The sequence below is a fragment of the Leucopleurus acutus genome (genome assembly GCF_964270905.1).
Source record: "Leucopleurus acutus genome assembly, chromosome: 6".
NCBI lineage: Eukaryota > Metazoa > Chordata > Mammalia > Artiodactyla > Delphinidae > Leucopleurus > Leucopleurus acutus.
The window spans coordinates 103,764,165-103,790,691 of NC_139149.1; the positions used below are offsets into that span (position 1 = coordinate 103,764,165).

The window sequence follows — 26,527 nt, forward strand, 5'->3', positions numbered from 1 at the left end:
TTTTCTGTCCTTGAACTTACCTTGGAGGTTTCCTGTGTGTTCTTTTTGGGCAGCTCTGACCCCTCTTAACTTTCACAGTTTGTGTATTTGGATGACTCACAGACATCTTAAACCCATTATTTTCAAGACTTGTATTCATTTCCTTTCCACCAATCATCCAGCCACTGGCCAACCTCTTCACTGTTTGTATTTCTGTCTCAGTTGAAGGCACCCTAGCTGTTTTCCCTCCTTTCACTGCCTCTGCTCTAATTTGCAGCTTTATTCTGTTGACGATTCAGATACAGTACCATCCTCACTATGTTAAGCAGAAAGATTTCAGTTGTTGGAAAGGCTGGAGGAACAGCTGCTACCCTTGCCACCCTCTGGGCAGTTAGGAGCCAGGAATCCTAGCTGCTGCTCCTTGTCACACCCACCATAGCCTTGTGACCTAGGAGTAAATGATTACTTGTTGTCTCTTATGTAATTTCCTTCGCTCCAGTTTCTGCTGCCTTCAGGTTATCCTCTGCATAAAGTTATTTTCTAATACTGTGTGTTTATGTACATTTGAATGCAAACTAAGTTTCTTCCTCAGCATCAAAGGCCACAACAATTTGACCTTTAAAATTTGGGGCCTTTAATACCCTGCCCTCATCTCTCATCTCCTCATCCCTACCCTGCTCTACTGGGTGGCTGATTATTTCCTGAACACCTGCTGATTTGGGGGCTTGTTCAAGCTGTGTGGTATCATCTATTCAAAATCTCTATTCCTCTGCCCTTCCTGTCCCTGGACTTTTAAGATCATAATAAATTGCTGTTTGCTTCAAGAGGATGTCTCAGAAAAAGCCAGAACTAGCCTCTACCTTTTACTGTACTCTTCTTGAAACACTTTATACTCAATGATTAGTACTTATTAAAGTTTCATAGTTTTAGTTCTTATATTTAGGCCTGTGATCCATTTTAAGTTAATTTTTTGTATGGTATAAGAAAGGGGTTCGTCTTCGTTGTTTTAGGTGTAGATGTCCAGATGTTCCAGCACCATTTGTTGAAAAGACTGTTCTTTCCCTGTTGAGTTTTTCTGCGATCTTGTTGGAAAGACTCTTCTTTCCCTATTGAGTTTTTTTTGCCATCTTGTTGAAGATCAGTTGTCCATAATAGAAAAGTTTATTTCTGGACTCTCAATTTTATTCTGTTAATCTATATATATGTACTTTTTCTAGTACCACACTGTCTTGATTAATACTGCTTTGTATCAAGCTTTGAAACTGAGATGTGTGAGCACTTCAACTTTGTTCTTTTTCAAAAGTTTTGGCTGTTCTGGCTACTTTGAATTTCCGTGTGAATTTTAGGATCAGCTTACAAAATTCTCTAAAAGTCAGCAGAGATTTTGATAAGCATCGTGTTGAATCTGTACATCAGTTTGGGGAATGTTGCTATTTTAACAATATTAGGTTTTAAAATCCATAAACAGGATGTTTTCTATTTAGGTCTTTAATATCTTTAAACAATGTTTTGTGGTTTTCATAGTACAAAGTTTGCACTTCTTGTTATATCTAATCCTAAGTATTTTTGAAAGTGTTGTAAATATAATTGTTTTCTTCATTTTCCCATTATTCATTGCTAGTGTGTAGAAATACAGTTTATTTTTGTATATTCATCTTATATCCTGCAACCTTTACTGAATTCTTTGTTTATTCCATTAGTTTTTCAGTGGGTTCCTTTGGATTTTCTATATTACAGTCATATCATCTGTGGATAGAGATAGTTTTTTAAATCACAGTTATTTTTAAGTTCAAAATGCAAACATGCAGAATTAAATTTCAGAGTACTTAGTGAGATAACATCATTCTCCTGGGTTATTAAGGTGCATCTATTCTTTGCAATTCTGATGTCCTGAAAGTATTAGGGCCGTTGTTTTCGTTGTGCCACTTTTCTGTACAGAAACCTTCAGTGGCTCCCCATGCCCTTTCTGGCAGAAATCTAGATTCTTTGGACTCAATTCTTCAGGGTACTACACAATACGTTGTTGAAGAAAAGAGCTTGGAATGGTGAACAGAGCCCAGAGGTCAGTCGGGAGTCCTGGCTTCTCACCAGCTGTGCATGAGCAAATTCGGAGGTGTCCCTTTTCTTGTAAAGTTGCAGAGTTTGACTTTTACTTTTTTAAGAATGGTTTCCTTTAGTTCTCTGAACACATTTATAATAGCTGCTTTGATGCGCTGTCTGCTAAGTCTGACATTTGGATCCTCTCAAGGAGGACTTCTGTTTCTTGCTTTTCTCCCTGTGTGTGGGTCATACTTTCCTGTTTGTTTGCATGCCTCATAATTTTTTGTTGTAGACTGGACATTTTAGGTATTTTTGTAGCAGTTCTGAATACTGATTCCGCCTTCCCCTTTTCTGCACTTTCTTGTTTGCTTGCTTGTTTGCTGACTTGGCTGACCGGTTTTGGTGAAGTTTACTTTTTCTGCAGTGTGCATCCTCTGATGGGGCTCTTTCAAGGGCACAGCCTTGGGAACACGCACAGTTACTTTGAAGTACCTTCTTTCAGGGGGTGACAGCACGGTGATTCTTGTAGGGCTCCCTTTAACGGTCTGCCTCCCTGGTGTGCCTCTTGGCACCACACCCAGCAAATATTCTCCACTGATAGCTGGTCGATTGCTTTATTGTTTTGCACAGTGCCCTGGGCTATAAGTTGCCCCACAGGGTGATCCAATTAAATTAGATGGTCTTTGTAGGGGTTGTGTTTGAGGCCAGTCTTTGAGCTGCGCTGACTCTAGGAGGGCTCTTCCTAGCTGTCTCTTTCCATGATTCCATTGAACTTCTCTGGATCTGTTCTTTTGCTTGTTCCTGTTGTGGAACTACCAGCCTCATCTTAGTTGCTCACCACTAAAGTCTCCATTGTTTTCCATAGTGCCATTAGGCTTGAACTTCTCTGTTCTCTGTTGCAACTAAGGTCAGTCCTCTTAGGGATTGCTTAGTGGTTCTATCTGTGTTCTTACAGCCTGCTTCTCTGGCCTGGGGAGAACCTCTGTGCCATTGCTCCAGAGCCAGGGGCAGGGGCAGGGGCAGCAGCTTGTCCTCTGCTCTGTGAGTGGGGTCCTGGGCTTGGCTGTAGCCACTGGTCTCTGGAGCTTCTCTCCCTGCATCCACCTTACGAATCACGGTGCCCAGGAGTCTTGGTCTGCTGTGTCTGCAGTAGAGCTTCTGCCCTGAGTGGAGACTGGGTGAAAGAAGGGATTCCTCAGATCTCTCGGCCACACTTTCCTAGAATAGAATTTCTATGACATGGAGATGAAGAATGCTAGAAATCATAATCCTGGATTTAGAGCTGGGTGGCGTAATCAGTTAGTAGTTAGCTTCAGTTTTGTTTCTTCAAAAATGATACTATCACCTACCTACCAAACAAAGACTGTGTCCTCTGCCTTGTGTTCTTCTTCCCCACCCTCCCTCTTCCTTTAAGTCTCAGCTCAAGTATCACTGGCCAGGGAGGCTCTCGTGGACCACCCACATACTAGAGCACCTCTTTAGCCTTGCCTGGTCACCTAGTATTTCCCTTACTGGGTTCATTTTTCCCTCTTAGGGTTTCTCACCATCTGGTGATATTTGTCTGCCTCTCCCAAGGGATGTATAGGTTCCATGGGAAGAGAGATTGTTTCTTTCACTGTTACGGTCCCTGTACTTAGAACAGTGTCTGACACATAGTAGATTCTCAATAAATCTGATAAATGCAACATGTAAAATGTCCAAAGTCTGTTGTCTTCTTGCTTCACAATTTAACCTGCCTAAATTGAAAAGTATCTAGAATCACTGTGGGAAGTGAATTTCATATTGTTTGCTAACTCCAATTGCTTGTTGCTGCCTAGAGTGGGAGAAGGGGGCTCCCTGGGAAAGAAAGCAGTGATGATTCAGCAGTGGCTGCAGGGGTCGGGAGAGAGGAGAATGTGGCATATGTGCTAAGTGTCTGCCATCTCTAATGTAATGAGACACTGAAGAACAGGAAGTGGGTGCATTGTTGGTCTCCATTCTCTTGTAGGTCTTCTGGCTTGCTTCCTCTTCACCACTGGGAAGTATTTGTGGTTACTTGGGGTTAGGTTGGAAAAGCCACCTGTGTACAGAATGATGTGGAAGCTTTTCTGTAGAAATCCCATTGTTAATAGATATGGCATAAATGTGTATCCTATAAATATCAGGAGTGGACAGGACATTGCTGGCGGCCAGTATACTAGCTGCTGCTTATTGGGAAAAAAAATCGTGTGCCTATCTGATATGAAGACTTTTTCTTTAAAGTTACTTAAGAATGATTTTTTGACTAATAACTTTCTTTCTTTTCCTTCTAGATTCTTACAGAAATCTGTTAATTCTACTTTTTGAGCACTATGAATAACCACATATCTTCAAAGCCATCGACTATGAAGCTAAAACATACCATCAACCCCATTCTTTTATATTTCATACATTTTATAATATCACTTTATACTATTTTAACATATATCCCATATTATTTTTTGTCTGAGTCAAGACAAGAAAAATCAAACCAAATTAAAGCGAAGCCTGTAAATTCAAAACCCGAGTCTGCGTACAGGTCTGTTAACAGCCTGGATGGCTTGGCCTCAGTGTTATACCCTGGATGTGATACACTAGATAAGGTTTTTACGCACGCGAAAAACAAATTCAAGGACAAAAGACTCCTGGGAACACGTGAAATTTTAAATGAGGAAGATGAAGTGCAGCCAAACGGAAAAATTTTTAAAAAGGTAATGTGGCTTTTTATTGCCTTTGAATTCGCTCTGAATAGAATGTACGCTTAGAAATGGTGGCAGGGGACAAGCACGGCCTGCTTCTGTTGGAATTTGCTCATGTGGCAGGAGAAACGGGGCAGAAGGGGACTAGACTGCGCTTTTTTCTCCTTCTGTACCCCCGGCATGGATTTGTTCCGAATTTTCACGAAGACCTTGAGATCACTCACTGGTGTGGGGCACTTCTGAGCCTGAATGGCTACCAGGACTTGGAATAGAATGTCTAGGGCAGTTTGGGGTTTGCAACTATATTCCCTGGTAGTTCCAGAAGCGCCTGTGAGCTCGAGATTGCTCTGGGTTTTGGGGTGTGACCTGCTTTTTCTGATTATAATGTTCCATTGGATACAAAGTACTTTGGTACTTGGGTTTGTGGCAAGTGCTTTGGTTTTCTAAGAATTTCTTTTCACAGATATAGAACTTGCCATTATTGATTTGAAACAGAGGGTAAGACCTCCTTAGAGGCAGTGTAACAGTGCTTGAGAGCCTGGACTCCAGATACAGACTGTGGGTTCGAATCTCGGCTTTGCCACTTACTAGCTGTGTGTGACTTCCGAAAAGCTACATAACACATTTGCCTCCGTTTCTTTAACATGGAGGTAATGATCATTGCTGACATTTATTAGCATTTCTTATGAGCCAGGCTGTTTTAAGAGCTTCACACATCAACTTATTTAAGACTTACAATAGCCCTACGGGTTAGTGTGGTCGGGATATCCCTCCTTTCCAGATGATGGCACTGAGGCACAGATAGGTTAGGTAACTTACCCAAGGGCATTATAGCTAGCAGGTGGTGAAGGTGGGACCAGAACCCAGGGTGTCTAGCTCCAATCTCCTTAAATAATCCCAGCTCAGAGTTGTTGAGAGGATTAATAGAGAAAGGGAGTGAGAGTGTGTGTGTTTGTGTGTGTACATTCTACAAGTATGTGTGTGGCACAGTTTGTGGTATCTAGTGTAAAAAGCTCTAGCTTTTATTATCATCTTGGGAATTCACTGGGCAAAATTGTATGAATGAATCTAAAGACTTATATCATGGAGTAGTGCAGCCCTGTGAGGGGTAATAAGTATAAAAATGTCATGAAAATGCTGTTTATGAACTTGGGTATGTGAGTTTCTTATAAACGGTTCTTGAAGTTCTGGTAGGTGAGAATTGAAGATCAAGTTTTTTTAGAGGCAGTAAGATGATCTGTAGTTAGTTGATAATTTGGTTAGGTTATAGGTTTAATACCTGTGTAGGCACAGTTGTTTTTCCCTTACCCTCTTTTTCCAACTACATCCTGACTCCAGCTGTCTTTTTTCTGTTAATCATGAAGGAACTCTCAGATCTTGGAGGAGAGTCCAAATAAGCACAGCTATGGAATGAAACGCTCAGATTTACTCCTGTTACTGCAGAATGTGGGGAGGGGAGTGAGAAGGATGTTGATTGACTTAATGGTCCATTAATGTTGCCACTTACCACACAAATTGCAGTCATCATCTTCTAAACGTAAAGGAGATGGCGCGCAAGTTAATAATCAGTGACGCCTAGAAATTCAGAAACATTATTTTAACTCTAGACAACAGAATCTGTATGTGTTCCTAACCTTCGAATGGAGTGATGTTTTATCCTGTTGTGCCTGGAACCCTCCTGACTTACACTTGTTGTTCTGGCATTAATAGTGCCCCCTGCAGTCGCCCGGGTGATTTGGATAAATCCTGTGGTCACTCTACTTTTAAGGCATTTTCCGTTTCTTTTGGTGACTTAGTTTTGCCTCACTTAAATAATTTTTTTTCCCTTTTTTTGCTAAATTAAGATCTAGCTGGGGTTAGTTAATAGCACATTTCGAGAAATTGAAGTCATGTAGTTAAGCATGTTTGATTACTCTTCTCTAGCCTATAGATTATAATTTGCAAAACACTTTATCATAATGATGTCTGATTTTTGTCATATTTGGTTGCTACTTTTTATGGTGTACCTTCCTTGATTCTGTCTTTGCGAGATCTGGTAGTTATAAAAGGTACTGAAAACACTACATTTTTTAAGTGCTAAAGTTTTCCACTCCTCTGCCTTCTTTTCTGTGCTTTTTGTTTCTAAAATAAACATTCATTTTTGTCCTTTGACAATTCCTACTGCTATTTGAATTCAAAGATTGGGTTCTCTTACTTTTAATGAAAGCATATATAACAGAAATCCTGTTTTAGCAGGAAGCTTATTTTTTCTCTAGTATCCTGCACACACTACAGGATAGTGTGTGCAGGATACACACACTAAATGCATTTTATGGAGCTAGCACTTTCAGTCATCCAGTACTCATAGCAGCAGACTGGTTCCCAAGTATATAAAAAGGAGAAAAATATGGTGAACATGAAATTCTTTCTTAATTCAGGTGTCAGTATAATTAGGACAAAATAAAATCCTAGAGCTGTCATAGTTGTTCCTTAAATGTGGCCAGATAGGGCTTCCCTGGTGGCGCAGTGGTTGGGAATCTGCCTGCCAATGCAGGGGACGTGGGTTTGTGCCCCGGTCCGGGAAGATCGCACATGCCGCGGAGCGGCTGGGCCCGTGGGCCACGGCTGCTAAGCCTGCGCGTCTGGAGCCTGTGCTCCACAGCGGAGGAGGCCGCGACGGTGAGAGGCCCGCCCACACACACACACAAAAAGTGTGGCCAGGTAATGCAATGGACACAAGCAAAGTTCTTCTTCTTTTTTTAAAAAAATTAATTAGGTTGTGCTGGGTCTTAGTTGCGGCACATGGGCTCCGTAGCTCTGGCTCACTGGCTCCCTAGTTGTGGCACGTGAACTCTTAGTTGCGCCATGCCTGTGGGATCTAGTTCCCTGACCAGGGATCAAACCTGGGCCCCCTGCATTGGGAGCACAGAGTCTTAACCATGGCAGGACCAGGGAAGTCCCGACACAAGCAAAGTTCTTATGCCCTGTGCATGGTGTGTGTGTGTGTGTGTGTGTGTGTGTGTGCGTGCGTGTGTGTGTGTGTGTGTGTGTGTGTGAGAGAGAGAGAGAGAGAAAGAGAAAGAGAGAGAGAGAAAGTATGTGGCTCTTTCCTCCCTGTCTTGACCGTGGTGCCTTTGTATTCATTGTTTATTCAACAAAGAAATATTTGAACTCTAGTAGAAAAATTAGAAGGTGAGAGAAACCATTTTCAGTTAGCACCCTTTTCTGTCTATACTGTATCACTGTCAGAGGGTGTGCCTACCATTGATTGACATTTGCCATTAACTTTGCATTTGTGATTCATCAAACTTTTTTCAGAAGTCTTTAATATAAACTCTGGTGTAGAAAACACATATTTTTTCTTGTTTGAAATTAGACTCATTGGGAAAGTAGGTTTTGTGTATCATAAACAAAGCAAATATTTTTTGTTAGCCGTACTTGAGAAGGTGTGCTATACCACTGGTTAGCCAAGACTTCAGTTTCTGTTGGTCTGCATTGCAACTGTAGCAGTGGTCTGTAGACTGGATAAGGGGGTATCTCCACTGTGTATTAAACTAGGCTGCCCCGCCCTTGGTTTCTTATTTAACACCCATTGTATTGCAGCAGCAGCTGCTGCTATGGAAGGATAGTGAAAAGGGGACCTTTCACAACCTGCCCTTAGATGTAAAAATAGAGTCGCTTAGGCAGTGTGGCCTCTGCTCAGAGTGCTTACTAAGAGTGGAACACATACGTAATCTTGATGGAGTGTATCTTCATTTAATAGTTTCCATATTTGAAGATAATCTTATATTGGAAAATAAAGCTAGTGATTAGCAACATCTAAAAGTTTTCTCCCTGTTTTGGGGGACTGAGCTTTGGGGATTAACCCTAGAGTGTATCTGGCATGGTTGAAACAAAGATGCTCAAAGCTTTATTTCAAATGAATGAACTCTGAAGCTTTGTTTCTGTCTTATCCTAAAAGTCTCTTTTGAGCTTCCAAGGGAAGGTAAGTGAAGATGCGATGGTTCCGCTGTAATTACGCCCAGGATACTGCGGCCATCAGCTTCACCAAGACAAGTTTCCCGAGGGGCACAAACAGAAGAACAAACAGCGAAGAAACAGAGGCGGCTGTGTTCCTGAGGCTTGGCCAGCTTTTCCAGCACTATATCATGCTGTCATTTTAAGTCTCCTATGGTTTTATAAAACTGTGGCAGAGTGAAGCGTGTGGAATGTGTCAGTAGCTCCTGATTCCAGCCTTCCCAGCAGCAGGTGCTTGTAGTGATGTCTTTTGAAATGAATTAACAATGAAATGATCAGTTTCCAGAACGTTTTAAAAATACATGTACCTGAAATAGAACAGAGTTGCAAAGAATAAAAATAACTTTGCAGTGAAACAGAAGACACAAGACCAGCTCAAACATTTAGTGATCTAACTTCCGGAGATACTTTACATCTTTTTCTTATATATTTTACACACCTTAGAGAGAAGAAACTAGAAGGAATTATGCAGTCATAGTGCTTAGAAAGAGAAGTTTCACTATGACTGACATTCCTTCTAAATTGATGCAAAAAGATACTAGAAATACTCCTTTCTGTTCTTAGGAGTTGACTTAGCTTTCTTTTCCTCTTCCTCATTGCCTACTTTTGTGTTATTTCTTTCTTGAGTCATGTTTTTATCCTATTTGCATATGTGTATGATTTATTTTTTGACTTATTCGGATATTTACATAATTTATATAAAAAGTAATGGCCCATCTCTTGGCCAGAATTTGTGGTTGGTTATTATGTTAATACTCTCCCCAGCCAGAACGCTTGGTTTTCTTTTCCATACTTGCTCTTCTCCCTGTCATCCCCCTGTTTGTTAAAGGCACTGCTGTGTACCAGATGGCTCAAGTCAAAAACCAGGAGTCTGATTTTTTTTTTTTTTATTTTCCCCGTACAGCTCCCTCCACCCCCGCTCCCTTTAAAAAAAAAAAAAAAAATCAGGTCTTCTGCTTCCACTCTTGCCTCTACTATAATCCACTCAAACACAGCAGTTGAAATGATATTTAACAGCTGTTAATCAGGCCTCCTTACTCACTTGCCCAGCAGCATCTCAACTCCTTTCTGTAGTGCAGTTGGAGCATTGTGATTTAGTACTTAGATTCTGGAATGAATCTGCCTGGGTTCATATCCTAGTCCGTCACTTAATAGCTGTGGGATTTGAGCAAGTTATGTTTATTCTGTCTATGCCTCAATATTCTCATCTGTAAAATAGAATAATAGTAATTATCTTAGTTATTGTGAGAGTTACTTACAGCATACCTAGCACGTAGTAAACACTAGTAAAGGTTAGCTGCCCTCATCGTCGCCATGGTTATTACCAACTGTCCAGATCTCTTGAATATTTTCACTCTCTGGCTCCCTCACAATAATTTGTTTGTAAAGATCTTCATTTGCAGAGGGAAAGGTTAAATGAAGCCAGATGTACTTTGTCAACGGTAGGAAAGTATATATTTTTGAGATATCTCTGTTCTGAATAGTTAAAGTTTTAGTGCTGATAGAGGTTAAACTCAGCTACCTGAAAACTTAACCTTTATAGAATATCTCATTCTTCAGGGCCTGACTGGTTAAGTATTGTGTGATTTTGTTTTATGGAATGTTCTGTATCTTATCTCCATTTTATTTTTATAGTTTTCTTTTGAGATAAGAGGCCTTCCTCATCAGCATAATCAAGGTATCTAATTTCATAGGTTCCTGAACAAAGGTAAATTATTAAGTTCCTATGTCCCAGGCAGTGATAGTCTGAGCGACAACATTGATACTTACATATGTGTATGTCACACCTGTCATAGAATGAAAATACAGGCAATTAAGTGTGAGAGAGGAAAGCGACTGTAGGGATCATTTAGCCTCCACTGTGGCCGTTCACGTAGCCACACTAGGCGTGCGTCTTCCTGACTCTTAGGACAGTCAAACATATTTATGTCTCATGGGTCGCAGGTAAGAATATTTAAGAGGTGCTGGCAAAGGATGTATGCGATTGAATGGTGATGAGAACAAAAGAAGCCAAGGGAGTTAAATGATCTGGTGGATATGGACCTTTAAAAAAAGCCATCGGCTTCCCTGGTGGCGCAGTGGTTGAGAGTCCGCCTGCCAGTGCAGGGGACGTGGGTTCGTGCCCCGGTCCGGGAAGATCCCACATGCCGCGGAGCGGCTGGGCCCGTGAGCCACAACTACTGAGCCTGCGCATCTGGAGCCTGTGCCCCGCAACAAGAGAGGCCGCGACAGTGAGAGGCCCGCGCACCGTGATGAAGAGTGGCCCCCGCTCGCCACAACTAGAGAAAGCCCTCGCACAGAAACGAAGACCCAACACAGCCAAATAAATAAATAAATAAAATAAATTAAAAAAAAAAGCCATCTTTTAAACAAATGAAGCTGCTGGAGGAGAGGTTGAAGACCCTGAGGCCCAGAGTGAATTGAAGTTGTTTCGTTACACCGGTCCGTTCTACACATTTAGCGAATAATCGCTGAGTGCCTGCTGCATGCTAGTACCGTCCTAGGCACTAGGAGACAATAATGAACAAGACACACAGATTACTTTTTTCTGGATCTTGTATTTGTATGGGAGGAAGAGAGACAATAAATAATAAGGTAACAGATTTAATAACTGTCGTGAAGAAAGAAAGCTGATTGGAGATCAGTGATAGCCTCTCTGAGTAAGTGACGGCTAAGTGGAGGCCTGAAGGCCGGTAACGAGCCCTCTTTGCAGTGGGACAGGATTGTGCAGTGGCTCTAAAACAGGAATGAGCCCAGCTGGGAGAGGCACTTAGGGAGCAAAGTTCATGACGGCATTCAGACCCTGAGACCGCGTGCCTCCTTAAATTTCGTGCCCTGAGCACCTGTTTTGCCTCATCTTGGGTCCTGCGCTGCCTGGTTGAAGGATAGAAAAGACAAAGTTGTATTTATAGGAAGTGAGTCAGGACAGAGGTTTTGAGATGGGCACAGAGACACTGGCAAAGTCTAGGACCCTTAAGGCTTTGTAGGCCAGGGTAAGGTTTTCCAACTCCATTCCTACTGGAAAGGGAAAACACTTGCAGAGGAGTAAGCTGATTTATGTTTTTCAAAAGCTCACTACTGTAGGGAGAAGGGGCTAAAGGGGAATAAGAATGGAAGTTGGCCAGTCAGCATTCCTTAGTTCAGGGGAGAGACGGACTAGGGTGACAGGGTGCAGGTGGAGGGCAGTGGTTGCATTGGGGGAATACCTGTTAGACAGCTTAGTTGCATAATCAAGTGAAAAAGCAGGTTGGAGATCCAAGTATGGGTGGTCAGGACGAGAGATGGAAACTTGGGAAGCTCTTCAAATTAAAGTCCCAGTGAGTCGAGCTTTTGTCAGGGACACTTCAGCCACTGTGATACCGTGAGGGACTGCAAAGGGTATGGGTACAGGTACGTGTATGTAGGTTATTAAACTTGGTGGTAGGAAGGTAAGGGAGTTTCTGTTTAATTTCTGATTTCTCAGTGGAGTGTGAGATAGTATCGTCACATGGAAGTGGAGAAGGGAGAGAAAGGGTAGAGGATATTTGAGTAGGGAGAAGGTTTCAGATAGCCATTTCAGAGGGTGAGAAAATGAATGTACCAGGGAAGCATAATAGGATTGCTGGGTGGTGAGATCTGTGATCCTGGATTTAAAACACCTGGTTGGTGTTCTTCAGCAGTGTTCCACAGTATAGGCAGGGAATAGATACATGAGTTTAATCTCAGGGTGGGCTAACCATAGGGTCAACGTTAGGATTTGAGACCTTTTCTAGCACAAGTCAGATAAAATTATGGGGTAGGTAGGGTCCCTTAAATGTAATCTTTATGGGAAAGATCACTCCTAGAAAATTCAGTGGTTTAAAGAATTAAATTCAGATTTTGGTTACACTTGAATTAAACTCATGACTTGATTTCTTTGCACCATCATTTATTTGGGTTTACATATTTGGGTTATATAGCTAATGCTTTTTCAGAACACATATATTCTCTGAAATTTACAAAACTCATTTAGATTCTAGAATCTAGGAGGTAGCTCATGCCTATCTTTGGAGTGTGAAATTCTTAATAATGGTGAATCCAGTTCCTACACGTTTCGGCCAAATTCTCATCTGCCTTCTCACCGCCAGAGAGCTCCTTTTGAAGCCATTGGAGCTCTGCGTGCTGAGCATTTCATGGGGGTGCAGAGCAGGGTGAGGGTTTGGGACCCACTGAAGTTAAGTGAGCATTTTAATTTCAGCTGCTTTATCCAACAAAATGAGAATTTACTTCTCAAGTCCAGTTTGGAATAGGGCACTAGAGGGCAGTAATTAACTTTTTCCATTTGTATCTTCATCCAACCTCTGTTTTCTAGAAATCTCTTAATATTATAAGCATTTTTGAAAATGAATATGGTTAGATGGTTTTAAGGCATGAGAGACGTATGTTAGTGACGCAGCCATGTTTGGGAACTGTCTATATATTTTTGCAGCAAGAACAGCTTTCTGTCTAATCTGTATATAATTGGGGATTTACGGCCTGATCTAAGTTGGAGAAAATTCTTAAAGGTAGTTAAGAGGGGGTTGTTACTAATGTGAGCCTTGATGTCACCTGCACAAATAAAAGTCGAAAGCCCTGGCACGCCCGCAGGCATTCAACAGAGGGACTCTGGAAAATAGTATGACAATTCCCCACCCGGTCGTATAAATAGACTTGTTTACTTTGCTTATCCAGAGTTAGTTACAACAGTTCCAACTGAATGGCCATAAGCATTTCTGTTAGCTTGGGTCTGCTGGTTTCTGTTTGTGAATCATGTTATACTGTCTGATACTGAAATCCAGGAATTCATAAGTAGAGGGAAAGTAAAATGTTGGTATCAGTAGTACTTGACACTAGGTTAAATTATAAACTAGCATCTACATTGTTTAAGTAAATGAAGTCTATAAATGAATTCTTAATATATGTGCCTTTGGCCAGAAAGTTGACATTTAAGATCCTGTCAAACCTTGAATAATTTTTTTTAAAGGAAAACAACCCCCTACCCCCAAATTACAGTTAAAGATTTGGCAAAAGATTTGAGTTGTCATAGAAGATATCACAAAAGAGCTAATTTTAAAAATAGACTTTTCACTTGCAACTCACTTTCCAGCTTTTCGTTAGAACAAAATAGCTTATATACTAACACAGCTTTCTGGTCTGTCAAAATGTGGAACACATCCTGGCTTCTTTCTAGAAATTAATATCTTGGTTAATTTGAAAACCATTTGTATGCTTTCTGTTTTATCAGGTTATTCTTGGGAACTATAATTGGCTGTCCTTTGAAGATGTCTTCGTTAGCGCTTTTAATTTCGGAAATGGCTTACAGATATTGGGTCAGAAACCAAAGACCAACATTGCCATCTTCTGTGAAACCAGGGCCGAGTGGATGATCGCTGCACAGGCCTGCTTCATGTATAATTTTCAGCGTACGTGGACTTTCTTATCTTCTCAAAGCGTGGACCTAATGTGGGAGAGATGATACTCACTTTTTGTTATAAATATTTACTCCCAAGAGATTAAAATTCTGATGTTAATTTTTACCTTGTATCCAATCAGTGGATAACTCTTTGTTACCACTTAGAATTGTTGATCTATTTTGGAAAAGGAACCAGTCGTGGAACAAATTATACCATGTATAGTAAGGGGACTTGAACCTGTTCAGAGGGGACTTTCTGGGTCTGGGGAGCTAGATCTGTACCTGTGGGTCATTGCTCTGCTACCCCTCTCAGAACTTTCTTTTGAAGTTAGTGTTATGCCACTTCTGTCAGTAACAGCTGGCCTCTAAAACACTTCCAATACTCAAACCTAGCTGCCCCGTTAAATGATAATTTTTATGTTGTAACTATAACACAACCTGTGGAAGTTGTGGTGCTTCAGTCTGTGAGGTAGTCCTGGAGGCTTAGTTCAGAGGTCTTGGTGCCAAATATGATGCAAAATATGGACATTGCTTATCCTTCAGATGAAACAGAAAAGCTACTTTCATCAGATTTCTTGCTGTAAATGCCTCCACTGTTTCTTTTTAAACTGGCATACCTTTTTGTGGTCACAGGTTTGGGTTTACAGTATGTTACTTCTAAGAAGCTTTAATTATCTCTTAGAGTGACTTTAAGTCTACCTTTTTTGAGTTAGGGAGAAAGCAAATAAAAATTCTCTTCATCCTCATCATCATTATTATTTAATTTTGACATTTCTAAGAATGTCTTTCTTTAGATTTTTCTACTTTAGCATAAGCAGTATTACCACTTGTTCATGACATATTCTTAACAAGTAATATCTTAAATATGACATTCAGTATGTTATCTTATTGGTATATTTTTCATATTTTAGTGTCAAGTAGTTAACAACTAAGACTGTGACATTTTAGAAGTCAAATGTAATTCCTTTCAACATGATAGTCTCAGAATAGCATCTATAGGTAAAACAAAATAAAATAAAAAATTTTTAAATTTTAAAATATTACAATTTTGGGGGGAAGTTACAGAAGGGTGAGTAGGCATAATGTTAGTTAATATATTAAAATAATTTAGAAAGACAGCATGAATAGATCACAAACTGTGGATCTAACAGTTTAGGGTTTAGTATGTTCCATCCACGGTCAGAGGCTTTATTTAATTCCTTTTAGTATTTCCATGAAATGTCCAAATGTCTGACTTGCCCTTCTTTTTCCCTGTAGTTGTTACGTTGTATGCTACTCTAGGGGGTCCAGCGATTGTTCATGGATTAAATGAAACAGAGGTGACCAACATCATTACTAGTAAAGAACTCTTACAAACAAAGTTGAAGGTGAGAACTAGTTTTCTAATAACTGTCCCGTACTTTAGAATTTTCAGTGTCATGAGCTCATTATTGATACTTAGTTCTTTTATGATCTTTAAAATCCTTAATATCTCTGTAAACTTTGTGGGACTCTCATACTTTATTCTTCTCCTTTAGAAAAGAAAAAGTGGATTTCATATATATTTGTGTATAAGCAGCACAGAGAGCTACAAATTAATTGTCAATGTGTCCATGTCATAGGGGAAGGGATCACAACTTTATTGTGCTCATCTGTTTTCTAGTCTATTTTCAATAAATTTGTAATTTTTAAGGATTATCTTTAAACTAGTAATTCACTTGGTTCTGAAGCATTTGAGTCATTACAAGTTTCAGAATTTTTTAAAGGGAAGAAAAAGACTTTACAAAACTACAGGAGAAGGGGTTTCTTTCGTCTGCAGACAACTCTGTGAAAACAATAATATCTGATTTTTTTTTTAAAATACAAGTTTCTAAGAGGATTCCCTTCCTCTCTCCCTGTATCTTTATTTGCCTCTTAAAAGCATGAGGAGTGTTTGGCTACCCTGTAGTTCAGGCAGTGTGTGTTTACATGCCCGTTTTTGTAAGGAACTGACTTTATTGATTAAGATTTTACCAAAGAACAAGGGTACACACAGTAAATCTAATGTCATAAAACAGTAACTTATATTTCAGACCAGTAGTTCTCCATCTGAAAAAAGGCGTATTCATACCACTACACCCCACTCTTGCTTTTTTGAGGCAAGAAATTAACAATTTGCTGAATATGGTAAACTGCTTTTCATGTGCCCTGGACTATTTGTCAAGCTATTTAATGAAGAGTAATGAAGAATACAACGAATGCTTGTGTTTTTCCAGGATATAGTTTCTCTAGTCCCATGCCTGCGGCACATCATCACTGTGGACGGTAAACCACCGACCTGGTCTGAGTTCCCCAAGGGCGTCATCGTGCACACCATGGCAGCAGTGCAGGCTCTGGGAGCCAAGGCCAGCGTGGGTATGTGGCGGTTTCCCAGTTCCTCATGCATGTTCTACAGTGACCGTGTTCTCCAGAAGTGCTCCAGATATTTGATTCTAAAGTTAGATCAAGTGACAAACTAGTTTCCTAGGCCATCACTTCGGGAAGAAAGGTCACCCTAGGTATACTGTCATCTACCCTTTAAAGAAAAAGCTTAAGGAAAAACATGAACGTTAATTTATTAAAATGTTCTAAAAGTAGTATTTATTTGAAGTTAATTTAAAGTACTTTTTACATTATACAGTTTTCCCGTTTCCCTTTTTCTCTTTGGTTTAAAGTTAGTGTTTAAACCAGATAACAAATAATGCCATTATTTGTTTAAACAAATTTAAACAAATAATGCCATTAAACTTGCCCTATGTGAATTATCTGTAAGTATTAACAGATATGTAAAATATCTAAACCTGCATTCCTTTTACTTTCTGCTCCAACTGTGTTGTTTCCAGAGGGGACATCTTTCTGTCCTCCAGCTAGCACACCCAGGCATGGTAACCGGAAATTCCCACTCTCAAATAAGTGTCAGAAGATGTTAGAGAATATATTGATGTTTAAGGATATCACAAAAGCTGTTAGGATGGTGGGACTGTACTTCCTTTATAGTTGGAAACATAGTGATGAATTAGATGTAAACATTCACTCAGCTTGGGAATGGGGTTATGCTGAGGTTAATTTTGGACATGTTGAATTTACCTGCTGGTGGGACATGCAAATGTAGCTTTGTAGTGGGGAGTGGCCTATACAAGTCTAGTACGCTGGAGTTTAATTTGGAGTTAAAAGATTTAGAAGCTAGAAACAGATTTTAATTAAAGCTGTGGGAGTAGGTGAGGTCACCCACAGAGAATGGTACCTCCAAAGGCCACCAAGAATTGGTCAGAGAAGAAGGAAGAAGACACGCAGCGTGTGGTTCGTGGGAGCCGAGTGAAAGGAGCCCCCTCAGTGAGGCAGGAGTCTTCAGCAGGACCAGGTGCACTGGAGGAGTCCGGTGATGCGGGGATTGCAAAGGCACCGTTGGACTTCTTAGCCAGTGTCACGTCAGAGAGAGCAGCTTCTAAGTGCTGGTGGCAGAGGAGAATGGTGCCATGATGAAGGAGTGAATGGCGGATTAGGAAGCAAGAACTTGAATGATAACGATTGTCAAGAAATATATCTTGACAGGTAGGAGAGAAAGAGTTCACTTGGGAACGTGTTTAAAATGTTTTCCTCATTTATTTAAGAAGACCGCATTTAGGGTAGTTCCAAGATTAATTCAGGCAGATCACCAGTGCTATCCATGACCTACTTCTCTTAGTCTTTCTTACTGTGTCACCTCTGTAGGATGTTGGCTGCTGTTCTTAGGCTTGTGCAAATGAGGGACAGTGTCTTTTAATCCAGGATTCCGAGTATAGCCATGTTAACTTCACCGCTCTGAAGCAGAGAACGTTTTGTAGCAAATGTCTGGGTACCCTCGTCTGACCACCCTTATTTCTTAGTTGAGTTGCTGGAATGGCCTTTTCTCTCCCTATACCTCCTTTCTTTCCTTTTTAAGTTAGGTAACCACACAGTAGCTAAAGTGATCCTTGTCACAGGTGATGGCAAGCCTCTGTTGAAAGTAACATTGCTTTCCACCCAGAGTGAAATCCAGAGTCCTTCGCGTGGCCTCTGAGATGGCATGATATGGTGCTGGCGGCTACTTCACCTTCACTTCCTGCCACTTCTCCTAACATCTTCTCACCTTGCCCTGCTTTATTTTTCTTCAAAGCTCTTATAACATTATAGATTTGTTTATGTCTGTCCCAATAGCATATCTCTCTTATGTGCAGGGACTCGATCTGTTTTGTTGAGCTTGTAGGAACCCAATTAATAGTTGTTAACTCACTTAGACAAACAGATGATTATGAAAAAGTTGGTGATACAGCTAAATTTCTCAGAAGTATGTGTGTCTTTTCTTCTCCAATACAGAAAACAAACCTCATAGCAAACCAGTGCCCTCAGATATTGCAGTAATCATGTACACAAGTGGATCCACAGGACTTCCAAAGGGGGTCATGATCTCCCATAGTAACCTTATTGCTGGTATAACTGGGATGGCGGAAAGGATTCCAGACCTGGGGTATGTCATAGTAAATAAATTTGGGGTAGTCCAGTATTTATGTCTGTTGTTACATTAACGTTTGTGTCATTTATTACTACGCGGTTAAATTAGTCCTTCAGAGTCTGTTTACAGTAGGTATTTCTTCAAGAAAAGGACACTAAAATTACAAAATAGTTATAGTTGGGCTTTTTTTTTTTTTTTTTTGGCGGTACGCGGGCCTCTCACTGTTGTGGCCTCTCCCGTTGCGGAGCACAGGCTCCGGATGTGCAGGCTCAGCGGCCATGGCTCACGGGCCCAGCCGCTCCGCGGCATGTGGGATCTTCCCGGGCCGGGGCACGAACCCGTGTCCCCTGCATTGGCAGGTGGACTCTCAACCACTGCGCCACCAGGGAAGCCCTAGTTGGGGGTTTTAAAGTATAGTTGATAGACATCATTGTTAATATTTACTTGTTGCTTTAAAAGTGCAAACTTTAACTGACTTAAATGTCTTAAATTATTTTAATCAGTTGGTGTTGTTACCTTCATAGTCATTTTTATACCTAAATATTATACTTCAAGTGAACAAATAATATATCCAATAAATGCTTATTGAGCTTCTCTATTCAGTCTCTGATTTTTCTTTTTAAGACACATTCCGGTAGTAGTGGGGGAGAGTGGGTATACTGGGATGGGAAAGAGACCAAGGGAGGAAACCAGATGGGAGCGAATTTTAGGGGTGGTAAAGCTAGCATTCCCAGAGATGGAATCAATATTGTGATGACTGATCTAGTGCAGTGGTTGGATGCACAGAAATTATACACACACATGTTACTGTGGAATTGAATTTGGGGATGGAGAGAGAAATTTTTCTTGTGTGTGCATAACTTTTAGAAAAAAAAAGTAAGAGCAACTAATTCCTTCTGGGAATGGAAGCAGTTCTTGAAATATATGGATATGTATACATATACATTTTATTACATAAGGTATAATTTAACTCTCAGAACATGAATCTCATCCTGAGATTCCTGGCAGAAGGTTGTGGATCCTATTTGAACTCTCCTGTTTGATAGCCCATTAGCTTTAAAGACCATTTCCTCCTTGGGGGAATTTCTTCTGTCCTTCCAAAGAACCCTCATTTTCTTTTTCCCCCCTCCAAGCCCATATTTCTTCTGTCCTGGTGCTTTGCTTCTGCAGCACGCACAGTTAGTGAGTGCCTTCCAGGAGGACCTGGAAACAGGAGCCACTTCCTCAGAGTGTCTGCCTCCTCAGCTTTATGTTGAGCTGTACTACAGTTCTTTTCCCTGACACCCTCAGTGTCTGTGTTTGTCTGTCTGTCTCTCTCTTCTCACACACACACGCACACACACACACACACAGGCACGCACGCACGTGCATGCACACACAAAGAGCCCAGATTGAGCCCTGAGGGTAAAGCTCGCTCCCATTTTCACAGAAACAGCACCTGACTCTCGCTTCCTGTATCTCCCTTTTCTTTTAGGGAGAAGGATGTTTACATCGGGTATCTGCCTCTGGCCCATGTTTTAGAATTAAGTGCTGAGCTTGTTTGTCTTTCTCATGGATGCTGCATTGGCTACTCTTCACCACAGACTTTAGCAGATCAGGTAAATTCTGTGATTTGAGATACTAAAAAATCATAATTATCTTTAACACAATTTTCATTCAGTATGACAGTATATTGTAAGGCTGACAGTTCATCATTCTAAAGGAACTTGCCTTTTAAGTGCTACTTAGAATATAAGTGAATTAAAATGATGAATTTGTAATGTGTTTTTTAAGAGTTTTATTGAATTTTTAAAATAAAGATCACTTTATATAGGTAACTTTTTCTCTCTGTAGTCTTCAAAAATAAAAAAAGGAAGTAAAGGAGATACATCCATATTGAAACCAACACTGATGGCAGCTGTCCCGGTAAGAATTGACCATTAATCAATATTGCCTGCTAAAAAACATCTACAGAAAGTAAATGCTAGTGGAAAAGATACTGTTGACATGGTAGTTTATGTAGGATTTATTCCTTATTCGTTATCTGTGTTACCTTGAGCTCGACAGTATTTATTTGATCTTGTTTTATCTTTTTTTTCTTGCTTATTAAACAATCAGCTTAGTTTCAGCTTCGATATGATATTATCAGTGCCTTTCCCTAAATAGCTTCTTGCTCAGATCATTTTTGTGATATCTGTTTGCTATTGGTGGAAACCTGAAGCCCAGCAGGAGATAGGAGAAAAGGTTTGAGATCACCTCCTTCTAAGCAAATCATATCTCCCGAGTCCTTGGGGAAAGTCTGGCCTAGACACCAAAAAAAAAGGGACAGAGAAGTTGGTGCAACTTTGAATTACCCTAGCAGCACTGTGCATCTTAATTTAATACCAGGCATAGGGAGGGGCCTGGGAATAAGATCAGTAGAAATGGGATAGCAATGATTTTCTGCTCCCTTAATGTAAATTTTACGAGGCTCTCTGATTTTGTTTGAAAGTGTTGGGAATTATAATTGGATACTGAGTGTTCACATTCAAGCATAATTGCTTAGTTATTCCAAAGTCAAATATAAATGACCAGTAATTTTGGAGTTTCATTAGGTATGTAGTTTCCTTAGTACTATCTTTCTTTAAAGTTTTGGTTCACATAAATATTAAATATAATTTAAAATTGTGGAGAGAAACTATTTCAAGTCATTAAAGTATATGTCATAGGAATAGGCATAGTAAGCAAAACACAGTGCAGACAAGGAAATTTTTCACGGATGCAGCATTAAAAGTCAAACAACCAACCAAAATAACCCCATGGTCTTGTTGTGAGCAAAGAATGTAGTACTTTATATCTTTATAAGATAGAATGGTTTTTAAAATTCTCTTTTAATTTTATATAGTTGTTCATTTATTTAGTGAGTTTAGTTTTTAGTTCAGAATAAATAAGAGCAAAGCAGTATAAAGAATCAATAATGGCATATTACTGCCCTAAGGTTTTTAATATCTCCCTGCCCCCCCCTTTTTTTTTTTTTACTACTCATGAGCGTCTATTAAAAATTACAGAAATCTCATTTTTAAACAAATTGTGGCTCTATTTTAAAAGTTTATTCTTGACAGAATGTATCTTTTAAAATGCCTCTATTGATGGAAATAGTAATCTGATGTTAAGATTTTAAATAAGGTAGCTGATAGCATTATTGACTGTATTAACTCATTTTTATACATCCAGGAAATCATGGATCGGATCTACAAAAATGTCATGAATAAAGTGAATGGAATGAGTAATTTTCAACGCACTCTGTTTATTCTCGCCTATAATTACAAAATGGAACAGATTTCAAAAGGGCATGGTACTCCGCTGTGTGATAGGTAAGTAAAGGCTCTCCCTCTCCTTGATAACTTGATCATTTTATTCATATTAATAGCCCAATTAATTGAGATAGTGATAAGAAAAAATTATCTTAAAAAGTCAAAGGGACTCTAAAAAAATCCATCTTGCATAAGAATATGAGAAATTAAAAAAGATTGCAAGGTTATTTGAAAAAAATTTTCACTAAAAATTTTACTGTGTTAAATGTGTGCTTATGTCTTCTGTGGACACTTAATATGATTGTAATTATTTTGAGACGTTTCTCTTTGCTTTTATATTTATTTCAATATGAATATAAAATGGCAACGAAATATGATTAAATGTTTTGTGTTTAAAGTGTTAAATGAGTTTTACCACACACCTGTCATCCCCACCCCCCCCCGCCATGGCACTAATAGAATAAGTAGATTTAACTATAAAATTGTTTAGAAATTAGAAAATAAAAGTATGACATTCAAATTATTTTTTATGGGAACGTTAATGTAGTTTTCACATGTGTTTCACATTATTTAAAACTTCATAATTTTTTTTCCTGCCTTTTGCTCATATCTCCAGTGAGATACAGAATTGCTTTGTAAAGCCTATTTACATATACATATATATATATATATATATATGTATATTTTAATGATTGCCTCTTGGTCTTTTTTCAAAGTTATTAAAATACAAAACAAAACCCTTCCCCCTTTTTCATCTAGGTGGTAAGCAATCTTTTTAATTAGTGTGTTTTCAGAAACATATCAATTAGATGTTTGAATTGTTTTCTTTTTTAATTTACCAGATACTTCAACTTGAATTAGTGAAATTTTAAAGAGTTAAACTGCTGTATACAAATACATATACATCTTTAATGAAGTAAGCGAAAGCAAAAAAATAATTTACTTTTCATACTAAATTTTATGAAGATACAATAGGATTATTCAGTATTAATATAATATGTATTATATAATGATATAAAACTAATTGCTCTGGCCATAAGCAAGGGTTTTCCATTACTATATAAAATTAAACCTGACAATTTTGAATTCAAATATTACTTGAAGTTCTCAAGAGAAAAATCACATGTTCTTGGTTGAATAAACTTGGTTGAATAAACACTTAGATTTAAGTAGTGGGTCAAGAGAGTCTCTTAAATTGGCTTTGTGGCCTTGGATAAGATACGTAATCTCAACATCTCATATAGGTGTACCTCGTTTTATTGCACTTTGCTTTACTGCGTTTCACAGATACTGCGTTTTTACAAGTGGAAGGTTTGTGGCAACCCTGTATTGTCAGATGGTTAGCATTTGTTAACATAAAGTGTTTTTTAATTAAGGTACGTACATTGCTTTTTAGACGTAATGCTGTTGTACACTTAATAGACTATAGTATAGTATAAACATAATTTTTGTATGCAACGGGAGACCAAAAAATTCATGTGACTTGCTTTATTGCAATATTCACTCTATTGCGGTGCTCTGGAACTGAACTCTAAATATCTTCACGGTGTGCCTGTGTATCAGAATTGGAAGATTAGGCTAAATGATTTGGAAAATCCCATTCAGCTTTAAAATTCTGTGATTATCTGATTGATTTTTCTTTTTTTTTTTAAGCTTTATTTTCCGGAAAGTTCGAAGCTTGCTAGGTGGAAATATTCGGCTTCTCTTGTGTGGGGGTGCTCCACTTTCTGCAACCACACAGAGATTCATGAACATCTGTTTTTGCTGTCCTGTCGGTCAGGGATATGGACTCACTGAATCTTGTGGGGCTGGAACAATTACAGAAGGTTAGTGTTATCTACAAAGTGGTGTGTCCAACAGAGGCTGGGGTGCAACTCCAGGCACTTTTTAGTATGGGTTGTTTTTTGCAGATATATAGAAGAGCAGTTAAAATATTTGTGTAAATCCCAAGTAGTGTGATTATTGATATGTTTTTAGAATGTATTAGGTGTATCTCATTGTCAATAATTCATCTAGAGGAGTTTTCGAATTAAGACTATGGTAAAGACTATGATAGTATTAAAAACTACTTAGCTGGGCTTCCCTGCTGGCGCAGTGGTTGAGAGTCCGCCTGCCGATGCAGGGGACACGGGTTCGTGCCCCGGTCCGGGAAGATCCCACATTGCTGCGGAGTGGTTAGGCCCGTGAGCCCTGGCTGCTGAGCCTGTGCGTCCGGAGCCTGTGCTCTGCAACGGGAGAGGCCACAACGGTGAGAGGTCCGCGTACTGCAAAAAAACCAACCAACCAACCAAACAAACAAAAAACTACTTAGCTTTCTAGAAAAGAAGTTTTTGTCACAAGCATTGGCTGTATTGTGTACATTTATCATCTTATATCAGTTTTTAAATTTCTTTTTATGTAGAAAAATTAATGTGTATTTTCTAGTTGTTTAGGTATGTTTATTAAGGCTCAAATTCAGAAATGTTTATTGGGGTGGGTGGTCTGTGTTAAGTGCAACGAGAAACTAGATTCCGGTCTAGAGAATCTAATTTCCAGAGTTTATCATGGTGACGGGGTTGAGGGGGCAGTCCATTACCTGAGTGGTTCCCAGATGACTCCCCTAGTGCCTTATATGCCCTTTTATGGAAGAAAGGTACTTTGTCTCCAGTCCTAGATAAAACTATGCTCCTCCTTTGTATTTTCTAGATACTGATAGACACTAAACCTCTTAACTTTTCATTTTCCCCTATTTACCTTGAGCGCTTTTGTGCACCATTCTTATGTCAGGTTTATCCTGCATTACTTCTGTATTTTCCAGTTTTCAGTTACGTTCTCTATATTTTATATATTTTGGGAATCTGCTTCTAAGTCTTGTTTTGCACAAAATAGACAAGCAATCTTAAAAACATGCATATACGGTCCCTGAAGAGCCTTAATTGCTTCCATTTTTAAGGTTTCCATTGGATGTGTGATTAATCAGTTACAGTTTATGGTGTAAATAAGTCTGTAAAGTATTAAATATCAGCCTTTCATTTCTGATATTTGAATGCTCTTTGAAGAGGAAACATAATGCAGTAGTAGTTCATAATAGTGGTGGGTTCTTTCCCAGATCCTTGAAAGTTAACAATCTTAATCTCCAGTGTGATCTCTGAACTCTTACTATATGAATTTATGAAAAAATAAGGTGTGATAGTATAAGCTGATGTGAGGGAAGCTTCAGAGATCTCAGTTTGAAATAGTGGTACATGGGAGAAGATTGGAGACGTTATTTGTACTGCAGATCTGTTAAGTCTAGTAAGAAAGTAGAATAGGTGTAAACCACTGTGTTCCTTTATCCTTTAAGATAGAGAAGACAAACTCATGAACCAGGCAGCTACTTAAATGAGTGAAGTGGGCCCTGGTGTAAGAAAATGTGATGGTAAGGGATCTGGGGAAACTGGAGCAGACCTGCACCGTCTGATAGGGGCTACAGTTGTTGCCGTGCTGGAAATGTGGGCCCATTGTTCTCGGAGATTCCATACTCCTTTGTAAAATGTCTTGATTTTTAAATGTCTATAACCAATTCGGATTAAAAAAAAAAAACCAAAACATTTCAGTGTGGGCTACACAGCTTGCTTCACCAATGTGCTACTTCTGCATTTAAGGGTTCTCTGGGGATATCTAAGGTTTGGGATAAATCACTGGTTTTTTGTAGTTTAAAAAAATGAAGCAATTTATTAACTACTATAATCAAATACTTTTTTCATTTGCATTTTAGTGTGGGACTACAATACTGGCAGAGTGGGAGCACCGTTAGTTTGCTGTGAAATCAAATTAAAGAACTGGGAGGAAGGTAATAACCTCTTTTAACCACAGAGCATTAATTTGTATAATATTAAACTTTAGAATTGTGCTTCATTTCCTTCCTTACTTTAGAGTGTAAAATCACCCACAAGTGCTCACGTTTGTCCTTTATAATAGAAATATTTTATCTAGAGCTATATGAACGCATTTATTTTGCTTATTTCAAAGATGACTTCAAAGAATTATAATTGTTTTTATTTGCTTACTTTATTACATAAATGCAAATAAGAATTATGGGAAAAACTTGAGAAATGTGCTAAATAAATAATGCCCATAAGTTACAAATGAACATATTTTGTAGAAACAAAATCATATAATTCATTCTGTGAAACTGAAGATTTTTACCTGTTTTTTCTTTTTTCTTTCCCTTCTCCGAGGGCTTCAACCCAAAATTATCAGAAGGAAATTTTTACTATAATTACATGAAAATGTATTGCTCATGCCATTTAAATACTAGGCACTTCTTAAAAATTTTATCTGACCCTATTAGCATGTACATGTTATCTGTGATTTGTCTGGGTGCACTTTTCTTTTATGCAAAGAGAGTCTAAGGCTTGGGTGTCATTTTTCAGCTCTCTTTTAGCAGAACTAGTGAAAATGTTTAATAAGCTTAAACATGGAACCATTCTGAAATTATCTGTAAGGAATAAATCTTCTATATATATAGTAATTTGATTTTATACGGAGACTTATTCTCAAAATGCACAATTTAACACTTTTATCAGTTACTAGTATAATATTTAAGAATCTCTACAGAATCCTTAAAGGAATTGACCAGTGTCGTCCATATGTAATTATTTTATACAGTAGATGTTGGATTTTTGAGTTTAATTTTTTTCTTGGA

At 39.0% G+C, this 26,527-nt stretch overlaps 1 protein-coding gene across 3 annotated transcripts in view; it reads left to right on the forward strand.

Annotated features, from left to right (window-relative positions):
* ACSL3 (acyl-CoA synthetase long chain family member 3) overlaps positions 1-26,527 on the forward strand; it is an 82,513-nt gene that overhangs the window by 45,907 nt on the left and 10,079 nt on the right. For all 3 annotated transcript variants that reach the window (XM_082841556.1, XM_082841557.1, XM_082841558.1), the window contains 10 exons: positions 4,311-4,727; positions 13,954-14,131; positions 15,379-15,488; positions 16,356-16,494; positions 18,454-18,604; positions 20,064-20,187; positions 20,423-20,494; positions 21,782-21,921; positions 23,515-23,687; positions 25,598-25,672. In XM_082841556.1, coding sequence (XP_082697682.1) covers positions 4,350-4,727; positions 13,954-14,131; positions 15,379-15,488; positions 16,356-16,494; positions 18,454-18,604; positions 20,064-20,187; positions 20,423-20,494; positions 21,782-21,921; positions 23,515-23,687; positions 25,598-25,672 — 1,540 coding nt within the window. In that variant the 5' untranslated portion in view covers positions 4,311-4,349. The remainder of the gene's footprint in view (positions 1-4,310; positions 4,728-13,953; positions 14,132-15,378; positions 15,489-16,355; positions 16,495-18,453; positions 18,605-20,063; positions 20,188-20,422; positions 20,495-21,781; positions 21,922-23,514; positions 23,688-25,597; positions 25,673-26,527) is intronic.